The 14775-nt window shown below is 55.1% G+C and overlaps 1 protein-coding gene across 5 annotated transcripts; it reads right to left on the bottom strand.

The window, feature by feature from the left end:
• Nucleotides 1–5911: 5911 nt before the first annotated feature.
• On the bottom strand, nucleotides 5912–14774 carry NCDN (neurochondrin). Of its 5 annotated transcripts, XM_043574455.1 has the most exons (8): nucleotides 14560–14774; nucleotides 14218–14285; nucleotides 13202–13342; nucleotides 11138–12106; nucleotides 10098–10339; nucleotides 9296–9520; nucleotides 8767–8909; nucleotides 5912–7448 (listed from the first exon to the last, which is right to left on the bottom strand). In XM_043574455.1, exons 2-8 carry the CDS (start codon nucleotides 14248–14250, stop codon nucleotides 7012–7014), a joined length of 2190 nt encoding a protein of 729 aa, XP_043430390.1. In that variant the 5' UTR covers nucleotides 14251–14285; nucleotides 14560–14774; the 3' UTR covers nucleotides 5912–7011. The 5 variants fall into 5 exon arrangements, with proteins under 5 accessions (XP_043430390.1, XP_043430389.1, XP_043430392.1 ...); XM_043574454.1 differs by having other exon boundaries at nucleotides 13875–14774; XM_043574457.1 differs by lacking the exon at nucleotides 14218–14285 and having other exon boundaries at nucleotides 13202–13372.
• Nucleotide 14775: the final 1 nt, after the last annotated feature.

The following is a 14775-nucleotide window of genomic DNA, read 5'->3' as shown; positions in this document are numbered from 1 at the left end:
GCCTCCGGGGCGCGCATTAAAGAGACACGCTGTGGCCGCTTTCTCCCTTCTCGCCAGCGACCGTTCAAGGGGAGGCGGGGCTTTGGGGCGACCCCATGGGGTGGGTAGCGGGGCGTGAATTCAATCTCCCCCCCCATCCCCCACCTCCCGCTTGCTCTGAGACGCCTTCTGGGCTCAAATCCCAGCTGTGGTGAAACAGAGAAGGATTGGAAGCTAGGATGTAGGGGTTCTGGGTTTGAATTTCAGCTCTATCGCCTTTATTTGCTTCTGAGCAAATCGCTGCTCTTCCTGGGCCTCAGCTTCCTAGTCTGTAAAGTGGGTATCCGTCCTTTCTCTAACCACCTCACCGGACTATGGATGTGGCCATCGTCAATGTGGAAGAAATTTGTGGGCTGAAGACTCAAGCCCACTGGCTCATGTGCACCCCTGTGTCAGCGTGCATGCACGTGCGTGCGTGTGTGTGTGTGTAGAGGACCATCACAATCTTTCTGAATGTTTCTGGATCAAAGACCCTCAAAGAGTGCCCTCTTCATTCAGCCTTCTGGTGGCTGATAACTCCCAGTGCCAAGCCAGGGTCTGAGGAACCTGGACACACAAACTGAGAGAGAGTTGTCCAGCGGGGTTCAGCATGAGTTCCACCTGAGAAGGGCTCCAGGTGTTTCTGAAGCCACTAGAGCCTGGGCTGATTGAATATGTGTGTAACTTCCCCACGTGATGGTGTGCAGCCATCACACTTAGGAGGGCAGGCTGTGTGTGTGTTATCATGGCAGGCACTGGCTGGCTCTCAAGACCATTTTGGTCTCTGCAGTCTCTGCACCTTTCTTTCTCCCCAAACCCAGCCCTCTCCTCCTGACAAGCAGGGGCAAGGATGAAAGAAAGGGAAATGAGAGGAATACTAAGAAGAATAGGAATTTTAAAAAGCAGAAAGATGGGTAAAAAAAAAAAAAAAGCAAGAAGATGCTCAGGCCAAGGCATAGAGGAAATAACCACAGCAAGCACTTATGACAGAGTGTGCTGTTACTTCGCCAAGTACCTGATGAATACCGAGTTGTATCAGTCTCACATTCTCTGGTGAGGAAGAAGAGGCACAGACAGGTGAACTGGACTTGCCCAAGGTCAAGCAGCCAGGTGAATGGCAGCACCAGGGTGGCCTGCCTCCAGCCTCTCTATATAGTGCTGGGAATTACTATCCTGTACTGCCTCCCTCTCAGGCACCTAAGAATTTAGTTCTCACTTGCACCTACCTGTGCTCTTGAACAAGTCCCTCTTCCTCTCTGACCTCAGTTCCTGTAACTTCAACAGCAGCGGCCACAAAGTAGGGGAGCGCAGAGAAGACTAGATGTTTTCTGACGCCCCTTTCCAGTGAAGCAGATGATGAGAAAGGAAAGGTGAAAACATGGAGGTAGATTACAGAGGACAGGCAGATGGACCTGTGGAATGTGTGTGGAGGAGACTTGTACTATTACAGGGGTACGTGGCAGGTGTAGTGCTCAGGTCTGGGTCATCTCAGCCTGGGGGGCTGTGAGGGAGGAGGCTGAAAGCAGCATCCCTAAGAACCTTCTGGAAGCTGGAACCACCAGCTAGGGTGGTGGGTGAAGCAGAGCTGGACGGCACTGCTACCTCCATGCCCAGGCCAGACCAGAGGACTGGGGTATGTTTGCGTGTGTCTGTATATGCGGGTGTGTGAGTCTGTGATGAGAGGCCTTCTCCCCCACCCTCAAATTCAGCCAGAGGACATCAGAAGTGAGGCTCCAGGACAGGTGTATGTGGGTTAGTGCATGGCATGCAGGTTGGTGGACCCCTATGGGGGAGGTCCAGGAGCAGCAAGGCTGGTAATGCCCGTGCCCAGGTCTGGGGATCCTTCACTCTCTCCAGCAGACTTGGGAAAGCCAGGATGACAGGACAGGCTGCCTGTCCAGTGGCTTCCTTGGGCTTCTCACCCTACTTTGCTGTAGCTTAAGACACCCCCTTCTTGTCTCGTTCTCTTCCTTTCTACTCTGACCACTTCCCAGCCTCCATTTCTATCTCATCGTTCGCCCACATCCTTCATGTCAGTTATTCATTCTCAGTGTTGAGGCTTCCACATTTTCTTCCTGTCTACACTCTTCATGAGTGAGTGAGTGAGTTCCTTCTCAAGACTTTAGTGACTGTTAGCTGGCTGTTCTCTTTCAACTTTATCTCTAGTCTGTATCTCTTACTAGATAGACCCACAGATGCAATTTCCAGGTGGATATTTCTTCCAGACATCTTGTTGCAGCCATCTTAAACTTTCCAAGTCCTCGAGTGATCAACATCCCCTCCACCCCTGCTACCCACCCCAACCTGCTTCTTCTTCCGTGTTCTACAGCTCTGTACACGGCACCACCATCCTTCAAATTAAAAACAGTCATCCAGACTCTGACTTTCCCTTCACCCTCATAAACCAATCCTCATAAACCAATCCTCATTTCTAACCCTTAAACATGTATTTCCACCCCTCTGTCAGCCCTTTAAGCTCCCATACTCTTTCTCATAGACTAGTAGAGTTCTCAAAGTGTGCTTCCTGGGCCGGCATCACCTACAACATCTACAAACTTGTCACAAGTGCTACTTCCTGGAACTCACCCCAGACCTACTGAGGCAATAAACCTGAGTGTGGGGACTGGAAATCTGTGTTTTGATAAACTCATAAGGTGACTCAGAAGCTCAGTAAGGTTTGAGAACCACTGCCTAGACCATTACAACAACCCCCTAACTGGTCTCCTGCCTTCTTCATTCATTACTCTTCTGGCGCACCTCTAATTCCACTTAGCAATACAAGTGACTGGACCAAAGGGGCGCCTGGGTGGTTCAGTCAGTTAAGCATCTGACTCTGGCTCAGGTCATGATCTCACGGTTTGTGAGTTCAAGCCCTGCAAGAGCCTGCTTCGGATCCTCTGTCTCCCTCCCTTCATGCCCCTCCCCTGCTCATGTGCGCGTGCTTTCTCTCGCTGTCAAAAAAAAAGAAAAAAAAAAAAAGAGTGACTGGACCATGTAACCTTCCTGTTGAAAACTCTCCTGGGGCTTCCCATGGCCCATCTTCAGGGAAAAAAAGTTTAAACACCCTAACCAGCATTCCAGGCTCTTCACAGCTGCAACTGATTTTTCTTTTCTGCCACATGAACTACCTCACAAGAAGATGAAAGGAGAAACAGAGACTGTGTCCTGCACTGGCTTTGGTGCATGGCAGGTGCTCGGTGAATGCTTATTAAATAAATGGTGAGTGGATGAGTTTATCAATTCCTCAGCTGGTTGAGGGATCTTTTTAGGAAGCCTCCGTGACCCTCAGTAGCTAGACATAGAAACCAGGTACAATCTGAGGAGATCATCTGACAAATGATTTTGCTTTATGGCTACTGGGGAGACAGATGTTCATGATCTGCTACAAGCTACCATGTTTTGTGACTGTAGACTCTGTCACTCTTCTCTTTCTGGGATAAGGGACTCCTTGCTTGCTGAGTCATGGAGGAGGGCATTGCTGTTTGCCCACTCTCTGGGACAGATGTGCATATGTGGAGGCCTGGGATGTGCACAGGGGTACATATGCAGACTCTCCTGGGCACATGGGGACACACAACATAAATAGAGACACTCTTGGGGAACAATCCTACGCATGGAACACAGGACATGTATTGACACATATAGGTGCTCATATTCAGATATCACAGGCTCCCATTTGGCATACTTGGCATATTGCTCTTCTCCCAGGCTCAAATATTTCCCTCTCATTTCAGAAAGAGAGCTTGCATTTGGATTTGATGTTAAGAAAAAAGTCAGGCCTGTCTCCTTTATTGATTGACACAGTCACCTTACTCCCAGCCTTTGGCAATCTCTCCTGCCCCCTGGGTCTGGCTGGATGTTGGCGGGGGGGGGGGGGGGGGGGGGGGGGGGGGGGGGGGGGGGGGGGTGAATCTGGCACAAGGAGATGCTGAGGCGCCACCTGGTGGTTATATCTCACAACTGCAGCTCAGGTCCCCTTTTCTCCCTCGAAGCTGAATTGCCAAGAGAGAGCTTGGTCTTAAATTAGCCTAGCACCTTCCCCATTCAGGAGCCCAGAACTCTCTGACCATTCCTCACTAAAGTACAGAGCCCAGTCTTTCTGGTGTTATAAGCCTTTCTGCAGGGTTTCACTCCACCTCAGGAGGGCAAGTACTTTGAGAGCAGGGACCCTAGGTGCTTGCCACTTGCTTTGGGCCCTTCCCTTCTCAGCCACTCCTATGGACTTTAAGACTCTACACCCACAACTCCCAAATCTGTCACTCTGCCCAGACCTCTCTGAGCTCCAGACTGCAGAAAGCAACTTCCCCTGGATATTCCACAAGCAGCACAAACTCACCATTTACCAAAACGAGCTTGTATTTTGCATTAACCTGTTTCCCAGTGTTCCTGGTGCCAGCGAATGGCCCCATTATCCACTCAGTGGCCCAGATCAGGTATCCAGGAGGGCTTTTTATCCTTCCTCACTTCCAGTTAATCACCAAGCCTTATTAACTAACTCCTACCTATATATTTTTCCCATCTTCACGGCCGCTGACTTAGTTCAGACTTAGTACCTCCTCTCTGAGCTCCTTGCCTCAGTTGTCCCCCTTGTGCAGCCAGTCATCTTTAAAAAATGCAAACTGGATCACATTGTCTGCTAAAAAAAAAAATCTCAGCATGATCCCACCTCTAATCTTCTGAGCATGGCATACCACGACTTGTGAGATCTGGTTTATGCCCATTGGTCCAACCTCATCCCACTTTACACTCTGTGTAGCAGTAATGAGCTACGTGCAATTCCTAAGCTCACATGCTGTTATACCTGCTGTTCTTCTGTTTGTCTATCTGGCAAGCCTCTCCTCACCCCCATGTCTCAGAGCAAATACTTCTTGAGCTTTCCCGGACGTATTCAGCCAGGCTGAGAGGCTCTCATGCTCCAGCCATACTTCGTTCAGACCCCTGTATGAGCAGCTGATTATACCTCTAGGGGATGTTGCCTTGTCTGTGTCCTCTCTAGATTTTGCTTGAGGGCAGGGTCTGTCTTGTCATACTACCCCCCACCCCACTGCCCCGGGACTCCATGCTAAGAACATGACTTTCAGTACATCTAATAAATAAATGAATGTTCTTCTGTCCATGCATGGCCAACCACAGACAGGCTCATGGGACATACTCAGTGAATGCTTGTTGGCTTACTGGCCTCGGTGGAGACGTCTGCGGTGTGTGGGCTGGGGGCAGGTCTGGCTTCAGGATTAGGGGCTGGGGGCAGGTCTGGCTCCAGGATGAGAGCCTGGGCTCAGGCCTGGTGAAGCAGTGGGGGCTTGACTTCAGTCTTGGGCTGAAGCTCTTAGGCCCCTTGTCTTTCTCACTGGCATAGAACAGAGGTGAACAGCTGGTTGCCTAAAATGTTTTCCTGTACAAAACATTTGGCCTGGAGATGTTGTTGGGGCAGTAATGGTTTCACGGGGGAAAAAATGAGCAACATTCAAAAATCAGGATTTTGCATAAAAATTAGGGTTTCTGACTTATCTTTAGAGATTGGAGGATGTGACAGTACTACTTGGAACCCCTCCAGGTCAGCACTTCATTTGTACACAGGAGCACCTAGGCCTGGCCACCATAGCATCTGAATTTGCAATCCTGCTCTGGCAATACAGGGTGTGGACTGAGGGGTCAACGGCCTGCTCAGTCTTGGCTCTGACACCTTACTAGCGCATCACCTTGAGCAAACCACCTACCCATGCCCAGGTTTCTTCACCTGTAAAATCGGAATAATGCCTGTGTCACAGGGTTCTCTGGCAGGCTAAATAACACTTGAAACGTGCTTGGCAGGGTGTGTGTTCAGCAAATGGTAGTTGTGAGCTCCTCGAGTTTGGAAGGGAGAAGGTGCAGGACAGACCACACAGGAACCATCTTGTCACCAATGAACATTTATTGAGTGTCCGCATGTGCACAGCTTTGAACTTGGCGATCACAGAACGCACTGGGGGAAGGAAGGGGGAAATGGAAGCAAGGGATCAGGTTGTGTGTGTGTGGGGTCCCCCGGGATCATAAGAAAAGTAGTCCCTGCTGGAGTCGCCAGTCGCGTCTCTGTGCAGAGAGGGATCCTAAGCAGGGGTGGGGATTAAAGCCAGGCACCACGATGGTGATGGGGTGCAATCACTAGGGAAACATGCGGATTCTGGAGAAGTGTCCCTCCTGTTCCTGGCTCCAGTCAAGCCAGATGGCACTAGGAGGACAGGGATCAGATGCTCAGGTGTCCAAGCAGGGATAAGGACAGGCAAAATAAATAACCCCCCAACCCCCGTCGTCACTCTGCTGCAACATGACACAAAAGCTTAGAGGCCAGGGCCTAAGGACTCCTGGGTCCCCTCAAGGAAGCTCAGGTGGAAGGAGGTTTCCCCACCCACACACCAGGCCTGTCTGCCCCAGGTCTCCCTGGAAGGATGAGGCAGTTCAGACCCTGGGTCACTGAAGTTGATAGGAAGAACTGCGATGTCAATGGCCTGAGTCTGCTCTCTGCCAAGGGGCTAAGGGCAAGGGCCAAATGGCCAATTGGAAGGACGTGGACTGGGAGGCTAGAGGGGGCACCACAGCCTAGGGGAGCCCACGCCCTGGCCGGCAGGGCACATGGGCTGAGGCAGCCAGCTCCTGCCAGCCCTATCCCATCCTGGGGCCTCCCTCCCGTGGGGGAGTCTGACACAGGGCACAATGACACCTAGTGCCCCCCTCCCTGGGGGCTGCTCCAACATTCCCCGGCCTGGCAGCGATAGCTATGTTGATTTTCAAGCCAATCCCTGCCCCCATGGGGGCCCGGGGGGCGGGACGCAGTTCCTTACACTTGAGGGATGGGCACTGTGCCCTTGCCCTCGGAAAAGCCAGAAAGCTGGGATGTTGTGTGTGTGTGTGGGGGGAGTCTAGGGAGGGGGGTCCAGTTTGGGAGCGTCAGGGAAGATGCCTCCTCCCTCCTTCCCTCGCTGCCCGCCCCTGGGTCTGTCCCCAGTGGACACCTGCTCAGGGCTCTGACAGGCACTGCTCCAGGGCAGCCATGCGGTAGTGGCTGGCTGTCTCCTCACCCGCCTGTAGCCTCATGGCCTCCCGGCACAGCCGGTTGGCCCGTGCCAGCTCCACCAGGACGCCCTGATAGGCGGCGACCATCTCGGGCTTGACAGAGTTGGGGCTGACGCTGCCCAGCAGCTGGAGCAGCTCCTGTGGCCAGCGGGAGCGCAGGGCGGCTGGGGCCAGCCAGGGCAGCAGGGGCACACAGCCTGTGAAGGCCTGCATACCCAGGAACCAGAGCTCCTGCAGGTCGGCCCAGACGCCCTCGTAGTCGGGGGACAGGGCCAGCACCGCCTGGTCTGAGCCAGGTGTGGCCCGCGCCACATGGGACTGTGATAGGAAGAGGATGGCAGCTGCGAAGAAACCTCGGGACGCTGGTGTTCCCTGAAGAGCTGGAAGGCAAGCAGGGAGTGGGCGCATGAACTTGGTGGGCCAGCTGCTTTCCCAGACCCTCACTTTACCCTCCTGTGCGGACACACTCTGGGAGCCGAAGCAGAGCCTAGAACCAGCCTGCCTGGGCTCAAACCCTACCTTCAACTTCACTCGAAGTTGGGTGACCTTGGGTAATCCACTTTTCTGGGTCTCGTTTCCTTACTTGTAAAACGGGGCCAATAGTGCTAATCTTAGAAATCGGTTGTGAGAATTAAATGTGATAATCTTGGTACACTCAACCTCATGGTCAGCCCTTTTTGCAGTGGGACGGGAGCAGGATGGGAGCCGCTGCCGGGCCTAGAGACCTACAGGCGAAGGCGGTCTCAACAATTTGATTCTTGGGCCAGAAGGGGGCGCCAGAGCGGGGGCAGGGGGACCAGGAGCTGGTGATGGGGTTTGGCTTACCTGCCAGGCAGGGGCTCACCCCTGTACTGCGGACCCTCTCAGGGAGGCTGTTAGTCCAGCCTGGTGGCATCTGTGGGTTAACAGCACTGGGGCTCTACTCAGGCTGAGGTGATGCAGCCTGGGACTGAGGGAGCATGGGGTTAGAGCACAGGGGTGGCTCCTGGATCACTAGGACATGCTCCCTTCCCATTGCCGGAGGACCCTACTGGGATCCCTGCACAGGGAACACATAGGCAGCTGAGGGTACAGGCTCATTACACACTGTTCCCGGGCATCTGCTCAGCTCCTCCAACCTGACAGATGGGGCACAGGGAACAGGCGGGGACAGAGGGACCCAAGCAGACACCCACGGCCAAAGTGGAAGACACAAAGGGCTGGCAGGGGCTGGAGGGGACGTCCCTCCTCCTTCACACAGCCAGAGTGAGGCAGGGTTGCGGAGAAGGTATGTGCAGAGGGGGCACCAAAGCACTGAAGCCTGTCACAAGGGAGGTGAGGTGTTAAGCAGAGAAAAACCTCAATGGGGAGGAAGAAGGTTCCTGACTCAAGCCCTGGGTGGGGGCGGCTCCACCTTGAAAACACTGGATTCAGACTCGGGCTGCTGGGAATTTCAGGTGCCTATGCCTGTGCCTCTGAGCAGGCCTGTACTTACACCCACCAGACCTTGCCTTAAAAGTCTTCAGAAGGAAAAGAATGCTATCATTTGGGGAAGAAGGGTGGGGTAGGGTGGGGGATGGAGACACACTTCACAGATTTCCTCTCAGTTGGAAAATTCTATAAAACCATTTCCTGAAAATGGGGACTTATGCCCAGAATATAACAGGTCCACTCAGATCTTTTGTCTTTATCCATTAGGACTGGGTCCCCGGAGCTTACCTGGAGAGGTACTGAGGAGCCGGGCCATGAGAAGGCCCAGGGTGGCCACATTGGCAGCCAGAAGCAGCCTCCCTTGCTGCTGCACTAGTGAGGGCAGCGACGTCATCAGGGTGTTCATAAGAGATGTGAAGCAGGCGTCTCGCCTGGGAGAAAGGGTGGGGGGTGGAGATGGGAGAAGGGGTTATTTGAGCTAGACCAAGGCCTGGGAAAACCTGGGATTCTGGGCTCCCAGCTTCACCAGGCAGGGTTTGGCAAGAAATGAGACAGCAGGATTAAGAGTTAACTTTGGGCCCATTCGTGGCATCTGGGGAACAGAGACTGGGTTATAGCTGGAGCAGGCAGACAGGCTCAGAGGAGTTCTAGACATGCCAAAACCTCGTGTGGGGTGGCTCTGTCTATTCTGAGAGCCTGTCACTCTAACATTAACAGGAACCCATGGGCACAGGGAAGCAAAGTAGGAGACGGAGATCTGAGGCAAGTCTGAGCAGCCCCCACCCCTTGCTTCCTCCAACCTCCTTCCCGGCCTCACTTGATCAGCCCTGGTGCGGTGACCACAAGGTTGAGGAAGATATGACAGCAGGTCTGCAGGCCGATCTCCACACTGTCAGGCAGCACTGAGGTGTCATGGCCTGGGGATGTGAGTTCCCACTGCTGCAAGAAATACTTGCACAGAAGTGAGGGGGCTCCCTCCTTGATCAGGATCTCCCGGGGCCCATCTTCAACGGTCAGGTGGCACCAGCCGGGCAGAAGGAGCCTGGGGGGTGGAAGGAACAGGTGTGTAAGGGGTGGGGAGAGATGAAGGCACAAGGATTCCCTTTCTTGGGGCATCCCACCTAAGAGAAATGAAAGCAGGGGGAAAGGACACATCCTTCCTTGTAGGTCCCACAGGAAAAGCACATGCTTTGGTGCTGCACAGGCCTAGGCTTGAACTTGGGCTCTGCCACATGGTGTATGTGCGGGCAAGTTACTTTAACCCTGAGTCTCAGTTTGCTCATCCTGAAGATGTGGATGAGACTTATGTCATAGATTTGCTGTGTGAACTAAATGAGACTGTTTTGGTAAAGGGTAGAGCAAAGTGCTTGGTGTGTCGTAGATGCTCAATAAGCATGAGTTCTCTCTTTACAGAGAAATCTGGGGTTGGCAAAGAAGACTTGGCTGACCAGGAGTCCTGTGTGAACAAGCCCCCCAAAACAAACAGAAATAATCCTAAAGGAAATCTCATGCCCCAATCAGGAAGCCCAGCACAGACCAGTTTGGGGGTGAGGAAGTGTCCCTCTGTTATGCTTTTCTTTAGAACAGTCTGGCTGGACAGACTCTAACTACAAACTCACCGGAGAGCATCCCCTGGCCAGGTGGGCCCTGGGGTGGTGGGGGAGATGGCCAGGGTGGCCACCTGCTGGGAGAGGTCATTCGCCTCCTCGGCCTCCTCGTAGAGGGTCTTGGCATAGCGCACAAGGAAGGGCAGCAGCTGGCAGACCTCCTTGCGCAGGGATGAGGTCTCCTCGGCCAGCCAGGCCCCCAGGATCCGCACCGAAGCAAACACAAAGGGCTCCTTCTGCTTCTCTGGCCCCACCTGTTGCCATGGGACCCCTGTGAGATGGAGTAGGACCAGAGACCCTCCCCGGCCGGGACAGCATGCCAGCCAGCCTAGGAATAACACAACTAGAAGGGAATTCTGGCCTGTGAGCCCTTCAAAGGCAGGCCCTGTGTACCCAGCACCTAACACATGGGAAGGATGCGCTCAACAGGGGCCTGGCACAGAGCAGGCCCTCAGGGCATGTCTGCCGAGCGAACTGGACTTTGGACAACATGTCCCCACACTCACTGCATCCCCTTTCCCCCCACCTCTGAAGTATCACAAGGCTCGAAGGAAACTCACAGGTCCAAAGCTAACTAAACACTCCCTCTACGGCAGCTGTGACCTGGGAGGAGTTAGCTGAATCTCTCCAGAGGCCAGGAACCAGGCAGCCCCGCTCCTTTGCCCAGCTCCGTGCCAAGTTTGTATGTGCAGGTGTATGGAACAATGCAAGAGGCTGAGCAGAACAGACTGCTTCGATTTGGAGTGTGTGTGTACTGGGGGGAGGGTTGTGAGTGGGAAGTCACTGTGTTGTGTGCGTGTGTGTGTGTGTGTGTGTGTGTGTACTGTGATGTGAGTGCACATATGGTGTGTGGTATGGTGCTTGTGTGGAGGCTCAGGGAGGGAGGGAGAGGGAGGCTCGGCCACTCTACTCCCGGGAGTGCTGCAGGATCAGCCCTCAGAGTGGGCATCTTGCGCTCTTCCTATTACACTGAGGTGCAATTCACTTCCCCCTTTGCCTGGCCTTCTGGCTCTCCCCACACCAGACTCCCTCCGTGGGCCGCTATACCTCACCTGCTGCAGATAGTGGATGACAGCCCCGATGGCCTCCTTCATGACGCTCACGAGCTGCACCTTCTGTGGCTCCTTGAGCAGTGACTGCTCACAGCGGGTGCATTCCTGGATCCCCAACTCCATGAGGGCGTAGCAGGCGGTCACCACATCCTCTTTTACTTCTGTGCCTGTCTCCTCCAGTGCCAGCCGTACCTCCACACATGCCAGATTCACCAGCAGGGCCAGGAACTTGCTCCCGGAGCTGCCCGCTGGGATCCAGTCGGAGCCGCAGGCGTGCGCCAGGCGGGCTGCCAGCTTTAGTGCAGGGTTGCGCTGCCAGGAGCTCAGCTTGCTGCCCAGGATGCGTGCCAGCCCGGCCTGCAGATCCCGGAGGCATTCAGAGGGCACGGTTGTCGGGGGCAGAAAGAGGGGCAGCAGCTGGCAGAGCTCAAACTTGCTGGCATCCTCAGCTTTCTGGAAATCTTCACTGAGGCCCCGCAACACGGCCAGGAGGTCGGGCTCCGCCTCCTTCCAGCACTGGGTCTCAGCAGCAGCCAGCAGCCCCACTAGGAGTGCCAGGGCCTGGTCAAAGCCATAGCCATGCCCCAGGTATGCCTGACACAGGGCAGACACGGTGCCACCAGCAATGAGGTGCCGGGGGCCACGGGGTGTGCCTGCCACAGCTGTCAGGCACTGGTAGGTGTCGTCAATCATGGAACGGCGAGCAGCATCATCCGGGTCCCCCCGGGCAGTGAGGAAGGTGCTAAGGATGGGGATCTTGTTCAGGACCTGGGGATGGGAGGCCAGTTCAGGGTCACTGCAGAAGCAGGCCAGCAGGGCCACACCCAGGGCTCGGAGAACATGGTCGGGGCAGCCATCTGGTGCCTCCTTGGTGGTCAGGAGACGATTGGGGAAGGTGAAGCCTACGGCATCGAAGATCCGCCGCCGAGTTTTGGCATCGATGTCACCTGCTTTGACTGCCTTGGTCACCTAAGGGGGGGGGTGGTATGTGCTATCAGCAGGATGAAAGGAAGACTGCCCCCTGCACCCTTGGGCGCTGACCATTACCAGGATGTGGTTATGGAAGGTGATTTTCTCTGGGGTCAGGAAGCCTCCAGAGGTCATTTTGTCCAGCTCCTTCCCTCCCCACCCGGGGAGACAGATGGTTGTGACCTCTGAGATCCCTCATTTATGATTACGTATACAGAAGGGAGGTCCAATCCTCAACTACTCGTTCTGCCATTTCATCACTCAGTCATTCGGGAAGTTCTTTCTGATGTCTAATCTAGAAGCTGGCAACCTGATTTGGGCTTAGAGCTCAGTTTAAAATCCCCCAAGGATTTAGGGTCTCGCCCTAATTGCTCTCACCCCCCTCCCCAGAGAAGCCTCTGATCCATTCCCGCCACCTTCTCAGGGGAAATGGCTCCTGTGTCTCGCCACTCTGCCTGTCAAAACATTTCCCCTTACATTTCACCTCAACACCTCCTCTGCTGCAGTGTGAGCCCTTGACTCTGGAGCCTTCTCCCTGTTGCCATGGCAAACAAGCAGAGACTGTACTCCCTCCTCCCTTCACCCCCACACATCAACCCCCCCTTCCCAGCACTGCAGCTCTTGCTCTGCTGGCCCCAGCCTGGTTCTTCCAACAGGGCTAAGCCCCAAACCAGCCCCTTCACCCTCAACCTACCTACTGCCATCCTGGCCATCCCCTGGGACCCCTTCCCAGTTACTTCTAGTTCTGCTACTCTCTCCACCCCCAGAGCAATCATCCCCAGCCCTCAAGTACTCTGCACTAGTTACTACCTGCTGCTGTCACCCTATGAGTCAGCTCCCATCTGCTCCGGGACGCCCCAAAGAGCAGACCCAGGCAGCCTCCTCCAAGGCTTCTAAGGCCCTACGCCTTATTCACCCCCATTCTCCCCTTTGCTCTCACACTTAGGGGAGCAATGAAGAGTCCAAAGGCAGGCATCTTGGTGCCTCCGGGAATGCCAGGACCACCTATATATCCTCTGGGACTTTTTGACCCCATTCCTAGGGGACCCAACCACCCAGCCCTTCCCACCTCCCAATTTTCAGTCAGGTCCTTACTAGCAGCAGGGCTGCAAACTGCTCACTGTCATTCTTGGCCTCACGGAGGGCTCCCAGGTAGCGCTCCAGGGTGGGGTTTCGGCTCTCTGCCTGGTTCAGAGCTGGCTCACAATCCGAGGCCATGATGCCCGCCTTGCCCAACTGTGAACACAAGAGGGACTGAGCATCCCTCTGCAGAGGAGGGGTGGGGGTGGGAGTGGAGGATGGAGGGAGGGATTAGCACAGAGGGAGGGGAGGATCAGGAGGGATGGGTTCCTCAAGACTGACCTCCCTTGTGGGAGCCCCTTAAAGGCGCTGGACCCTCAAGTCCTTAGGAATGAAGAAGGGACCCTGGCCAAGGTCACCTCCGGAAAGCGGGAAAGAAGGACCATGCATCCTGCTGCTCAGCTGGACAGCTCTCCTTACCAATCTCCCAGGAGTGGGAGGGGGGCTGGCCCCACTGCTCAGCTGCCCCCTGGCACCAGAGGCCTGGTTTTATCTCCTTCCACCCAGGCACACCAGTAGGGAGTGGTGAGGACAGACAGGAAGGAATGGAGACATACATGGGTGAAGTTCGATTATCCGGACTCAGGCTGATATGAAGGAAAAGGGCATCCTAGGTTCCCTTTCTCCTCCCTTCTCCAGAACAGGCAGGAGACAAGCTTCAGCACAAGTGAGGATGCAGGGTACTGACCAGGGAAGGCTTGGAGGCCCCTTTGCGGACCCCACCCCTCCAGCCAGGGCTCTCAAACGCCCCCGCAGGCTCCTTGCCTCCTCTCCTTTCCCTCCCTCGGGCAGAAGCTGCAGCAGCAGCAGCAGCAGCAGCAGCAGCAGCAGCAGCAGAATTAACCCTTTGCATTCCCTCTCCTCGCCCTCCCCGCTCGCTACCAGTCAGTGGATGCCGGCAGGGGCTGGAGAAGCAAGAAGGGGTCCGGGGTAGCTCCCAGGACAACGGAGAATCCAAAAGCCGGATAATCGAAGCGGGGCTGCTGAGATGGGGAGATGAGAAGGGGAAGAGGGTTCCTGGCGGTCACCACCTGTCCCGCCGCAGCCAGGTCACAACACGACATTGATGAAGTCACGACAGGGCGGCGATGAGATCACACTTCACGATGGCGCGGTGATGTCACGGAGAGATCACGGCAAAATCACGACATGAACAGCCCCCAAAGATGACAGGGCAAATTAAAAAAATATATATTTAGCTATATATTGAAAAGGGCTGTGACAAAATGGAGTCTCGACAGGGCACGATGATGTCGCGATATGGCGCGATGGAGTCGCGATAGGGTCCCCGGGGTGTGTCGGCATCGATCAGCGCCGGCTCGGCGAGGCCCTGGTTGGGATGCAGGGGAGGGCCTGAAGGGGGCTGAGCTCACCAGGCTGCGGCCCCGAGCGGCGAAATCTTCTCCGAGCGCGATGCTCCTGGAGCCTGGGGCCGCTGCTCACGCCGCTTTGCCCACTCCCGGCTCCAGGCGGCTGCAGCTCCACCCCCACCCCCGCAGAGCTCTCGGCCAATCCGCGGCGGCTTCACTCCGAGCTCTGGCCAATGGCACACCTGGGCGCTAAGCCGTAGGGGGTGCCACCGTTGCCGC

Source organism: Prionailurus bengalensis, chromosome C1, assembly GCF_016509475.1.
Source record: "Prionailurus bengalensis isolate Pbe53 chromosome C1, Fcat_Pben_1.1_paternal_pri, whole genome shotgun sequence".
Lineage (NCBI taxonomy): Eukaryota > Metazoa > Chordata > Mammalia > Carnivora > Felidae > Prionailurus > Prionailurus bengalensis.
This window is presented reverse-complemented; position numbering and strand designations above follow the sequence as displayed.